This window comes from Danio rerio, chromosome 25 (assembly GCF_049306965.1).
Source record: "Danio rerio strain Tuebingen ecotype United States chromosome 25, GRCz12tu, whole genome shotgun sequence".
Taxonomy (NCBI): Eukaryota; Metazoa; Chordata; class Actinopteri; order Cypriniformes; family Danionidae; genus Danio; species Danio rerio.
Window position 1 is genome coordinate 1847501 of NC_133200.1, and position 5790 is coordinate 1853290.

The 5790-nt window shown below is 33.1% G+C and overlaps 1 protein-coding gene across 26 annotated transcripts in view; it reads left to right on the plus strand.

Moving 5' to 3' along the window:
* The window catches only part of coro2bb (coronin, actin binding protein, 2Bb), a 78043-nt gene extending 75005 nt beyond the window's left edge, over positions 1-3038 (plus strand). For all 26 annotated transcript variants that reach the window (XR_012400101.1, XR_012400095.1, XR_012400096.1 and 23 more), the window contains one exon: positions 1482-3038. Coding sequence is in view for 13 of the 26 variants with exons in the window: in XM_073942588.1 (XP_073798689.1) it covers positions 1482-1610 (129 nt within the window). In the remaining 13 variants the exon portion in view is untranslated. The remainder of the gene's footprint in view (positions 1-1481) is intronic.
* The last annotated feature ends 2752 nt before the right edge of the window (positions 3039-5790 follow it).

Below are 5790 nucleotides of genomic sequence, written 5' to 3' on the forward strand. Positions count from 1 at the left end.
GCTGTTCATCAAGACGACAACAAGGTTTGTTTAAGCCCGGGTCGACCATGACACGTTATTATATCTATATGTAATTCCGCTGTAAACTCTCGGCTGTGTTTTTCAAACATAGCGGGTTTTTTGTTTTCATGCTGGCTTGTTGCGTAAGCGAATGACGTATCACTGTAAACCAATAGCGTTCAGCTACGCGTCTAGCTCCGCCTTTTGGTATCCTTTCTTGTGGTTGGTACCCTTTCGAAAGGTTGCCGAAAAAGTTGTACGCTTCGGTTCGGTACGCCTTTTGACAGTGAAAATGGCCCTTAAAGCTTACCAAACCGATCCGTACCACTCAATGAAAACAGGCCATATGTAGTGCCCTGTGTGTGAGTGTGTATGTGTGTGTCTGTGCGTGCATGCGTGCGTGTGTGTGTTCGTGCGAGCGTGCATGAGTGAGTGTGTGTGCGCGTTACTGCTCTTTCAAAACATTGTCATTTTAGTAATTGAGGTTGTACTTTTAGTTTTCATTGACATTTTACATTTATTCACACAGCATTTTTGTTCTTCATTTACATGTTTTTATTTTTCATATATTTTTTAAAGTCTGTTCATATACTTTATTTCAAGAGTTCACACTTAGATACTGTTTGACAACTTGTTAGCAAGTTAGCAGGTTTGGCATGCTGTCCCAAGGAGAGAACCCTGAGCTCGGAGATAGTTGAGCCCAGGGCTCCCGCCAGGTCCATAAAGCATGTGAGGGGAGTACGAGGTCAGATGTTCTCGAGAGCTCCCCTCGGCTAAAGAGGAAAGGAGGAGAAGGGGTGGATAGGGGGGTTTCTTCGGAAAACGAAGATAAGGGAGTAGATCTTAGCTAGGTTACTTATAGTGAGTTTGGATCAATCCGATTGGCTAGCCAATGAGTGTAGATGAGTGACCAGCTGCAGTCAATCATATCACGTGCTCCTCTCGAAATTAGTTTGTGAAACTTCATTAAATTTTTTTATTTTTTTATGTCATCATTATTACTTTCTATCATTATTTTATTATATTATTCTTTCATTCATTCATACATTCATTCTTTTTTTCGGCTTAGTCTCTTTATTAATCTGGGGTTGCCACAGTGGAATGAACCACCAACTTATCCAGCTTATGTTTCATGCCCTTCCAGCTGCAACCCATCTCTGGGAAACATCCATACACACTCATTCACACTCATACACTACGGACAATTTAGCCTACCCAATTCACCTGTACCGCATGCACTGTGGGGGAAACCGGAGCACCCGGAGGAAACCCACGCGAATGCGGGGAGAACATGCAAACTCCACACAGAAACGCCAACTGACCCAGCCGGGACTCGAACCAGCGACCATCTTGGCGACAGTGCTAACCACTGAAAGAGCTGTATTTCTGACAAATATTGTCCTGCATCTTAACAATGAAATGCTAATTGTATTCCAATCTCCTGTGTGTGTGTGTGTGTGTGTGTGTGTGTTCCTGCTCAGCTGCTGACGACGGTCTACAGACAGCAGGAGGAGCTGAGGAAACTCAAAGAAGAGCTCAGAGAAAAAGAGGAGAGAATACAAACGCTGGAGCTGGAGCTTAACAACCTGAGAAACACACACACACACTGACTCAGTCATGCTTTATTTACACTTAATATCTACAGTTGAAGTCAGAATTATTAGCCCCCTTTGAATTTTTCATAATTTTTAAATATTTCCCGAACAATGTTGAACAGATTCAGGAAATTTTCACAGTATGTCTGATAATATTTGTTCTTCTGAAGAAAGTCTTATTTGTTTTATTTCGGCTAGAATAAAAGCAGTTTTTAAGTTTTTAAACACTATTTTAAGGTTAATTGTTATTAGCCCCTTTAAGCCATGACTTGCCTAATTACTCTAACCTGCCTAGTTACCCTAATGAACCTTGTGAAGCCTTTAAATGTCACTTTAAGCTGTATAGAAGTGTCTTGAAGAATATCTAGTCTAATATTATTTACTGTCATCATGACAAAGACAAAATAAATCAGTTTATTAACACTATTATGATTAGAAATGTGTTGAAAACATCTGCTCTGTTAAACAGAAATTGGGGGAAAAAATAAACAAGCGGTCTAATAATTCAGGGGGGCTAGTAATTTTGACTTTAACAGTATATTGAAGATGGATGTACATTTGTAAATTGTGTTTGGCAAAACTGAATTATGAAACTTTTGTGGAGATTTAGTTTGTAATGACATTGGATGATGTTTATAATTGAATATAATGTTGATTTTTTTATCTTATTAAGCTGTTTTTTTTAACCCTTGTGTGTTGTTGGGGATGTTTTCATCCACTCTGGGGTTATTTTAAGTCTTAATTTGCCCTCAACTTTCTTTGTGTTTCAGCAAATGGGTTGATTTTTGCTGACAAATCTTATTTTGTCACATATTTTGGGGAAAATGCTTTCAAAAGATTCAACAATACACTAAAACGGGCAAATTGACTCCCCTTTGGTTATGTTGGGGGCTTTTTTTGCCCCATTGACTTCCATTATAACCACATGTTTTGATTGCAAAGCCACGACAGCATATAATCCTGCATTCTTGATTGTTGCTGGTTTTCCCTGCTGGGAAGAGGTCAAATATGTCATTTTTACTGTTGATACTAACATAACATAATGAACCAGGAATCAATCTGAACAATGCACAAGGGTTAGGATACAAATGTGCAGATGAAATCTTGTTTAGTAACAGATCTGCTTTCACTCTGGAGGAGCTGTATGAAGCTGTTCATGATGTTGGCCAGCAGGAGGCGCTACAGGAGAGCAAAAAACACTCCATCTAGAAATACAGGAGATGTTTGTACTCTGTGATTGTGTTCGTCATTATTTCTGAAGACAAAAGTCTTCTCTATCTAAGTTTCAGGAACAGTAAATAATATCTTAACTTCTAGTTGATGATTTGGTGTCAGAAGTGTCTCTATGAAAGGTAAAGGCCTCTAGATTTTGCTTGTTTGAGCACAATAAAATCTGATCATGTCTTGATTAATAATGATGTGATTAGGACAGTAAGCTCTGACTCTGCTCAGACTAAAGTCTCATCACTGAACCTTCAATAATGTCCAGTATAGAGTATAAAGTCCTGCTGCAGTGGAGACAGAATGAATATTGTGTCTGACTCCATCATGAGCTTGGAGGACTGCATCCATACATCTCTGACACGACTCACATCACTGATTAATAAAGTCATCTGGAATGAAGAAGAAAGCCTTCAGCAGGATCCCAGAGCTCATCAAGAGTATTTGTGTTCATCTTTAACACCTCCTCCTTCATCTTACCCCAGACATGCTCAATAATGCTCACCTCTGGTGATTGGGCTGGCCAATCCTGGAGCAGCGTGACCTTCTTTGCTTTCAGGAGCTTTGATGTGGGAGCTGAAGTATGAGAAGGAGCGCTATCCTGCTGGAGAATTGTCCCTCTCCTGTGGTTTGTAATGTAATGGGCAGCACAGATGTCTTGAGACCTCAGGCTGTTGATGTTGCAGATCTCTTGCACACCCCCATACTGAATGCAACCCCAAAGCATGGCTTTTCCTTCACCAAACTTGACTGATTTCTGTAAGAACTCTGGCTTTTCTTCCTATTATGGATTTCAGGGTTTCTTTTTTCCAACATTCTTCAAAATATCTTCTTTTGTGTTCAGCAGAAGACAGAAACTCATCAAGGTTTAGAAGCACTTTACTGTGAGTAAATGGTGAGAAAAATGCTAAACTATACACCCTTAAAGCTATCTGGTCTCGTTCTTTTAATGTTACTGGAAGAACATTAGCAAACTCGGCCACATAAACCACCAGGAAAACAAACAGTATATTGAAGTAGTAAATCAAGGAGGCACTAATCTGATAGCCATTACTGTATACCCAGTTAATCAGGAGTTGCTTCAGCACAAACAGAGACTCGTTCATTTGTCTTCACTAATAATGTTTGCGCTGCAGGTGTGGAGATTCCTTTATTTCACCTTAAATTCATTATATGTGAAGGTTGTAGTGATCTTAAAGCAAACCAGATTGAAATCAAAGACTAGTGTAGGGTGACTTCTGAAGAAAAGAGCTGAAAATAAAGTTAAAGAGATCCAGAAAGCTCTTGTTTGGGGGCCTGGCAGTGAGGAATCCATCCTTTGTTTATTTATTTTATGCATATTTTTTATTTTTATGTTTCTATTCTTTCATTCATTTAGCTGTTTAGTTGTTTATTTAACTATTTATTTAACTATTTATTTATTTTGTTTATGTTATATTTTTTATTTAACTGTTTAGTTTGTTTATTTTATTTAACTGTTTGTTTATTTATTTATTTAATTGTTTATTTAATTGTTATTTATTTATTATACATGTTTATGTTATTATTTTTTATTTATTTAACTGTAGTTATTTTATTTAACTGTTTAGTTTATATATGTAATCATTTGTTTGATTGTTGTTTATTTATTATGATTGTATATTTGTTTATTTTTATTATTATTTTATTTATTTAACTGTTTATTTACCTATTTATTTATTTAACTATTTATTTATTCAGTTGTTTATCTAACTGTTATCTATTTATTTATTATATATTTGTTTATTTTTGTTATTATTTTTATTTATTTAACTGTTTAGTTATTTATTTATTTTGTGCAGTTATTTAACTTTTTATATAGTAATTTCATTTCTCATTCGTTTTATTTTTTATTTGAAGTTATTTATTTTATTTAACTGTTTATTTATTCAATTATTTATTGTGTCTTTTTTCATTGTTATTTAATTTGTTTATTTAACAGTTTAGTTACTTTATTTTTAAATAAACTATTTATTTATTTAATTATTTAACTGTTATGTATTTATGGAATTATTTATTTAACTGTTTTCTTAATTATGTGTATACTTTATTTATTTTTAACTGTTTATTTAAATAATTATTCAAATTATTCAAGTATTTTATTTATTTGTTTCACTGTTTATTTATGTAATTAACTGTTTAGTATTGATTTAATAATTTTTCTAACAGTTCATGAATATATTTAATTAACTTATATATATATATATATATATATATACTATTTTGTTATTATTTTTTATTTATTTAACTAGTTTTTTTTAACTGGTTATTTATCTATTTATTTACTTTACAGTTTAGTTACTTTATTTTTAATTTTATTATTTATTTATTTATTGAATTATTTAACTGTTATTTATTTATTGAATTGTTTATTTAACTGTTTACTTATTTCTGAATATATTTTGTTTATTTGATTAAGTGTTTATTTATTTATTTAATTATTCATATATTTATTTATGTACTGTTTAATTATTTAACTGTTATTTATTTGATTATTTATTTATTATATTTTTTGTTATTAGTTTTAATTTTGTTAAACTGTTTATTTATCAGTTTATTTAATTATGTATTCGTTTTATTTATTTGTTTAACTGTTTATTTATTTATACATTTCATTTATTTATTTAAGCACTTATTAATTTTATCATTTATTTATGTAATAATTAGGCCTATTATTTATTTAATTGATTTTTGTGTATGTGCTGTTAAGTAATTTACATTATTGAGTTAAGTGTGTTAATTGTCTTAGCTACGTGTGAAACACCCCACTTGACATAAATATTCGCCTCAGGGGGATCAAACCTAAACTAAACTAAACTAACTATAAACACTGGTTCAGTCACTGTCCATCAGACAAAGTCAACACAGTTCTTGGGTTTCACAAACACCGATGAAGAATTTCTGACATTTTTCTGTGGCCAGAATAAAATCACCTCCAGCTGAAAATATGAGGCTG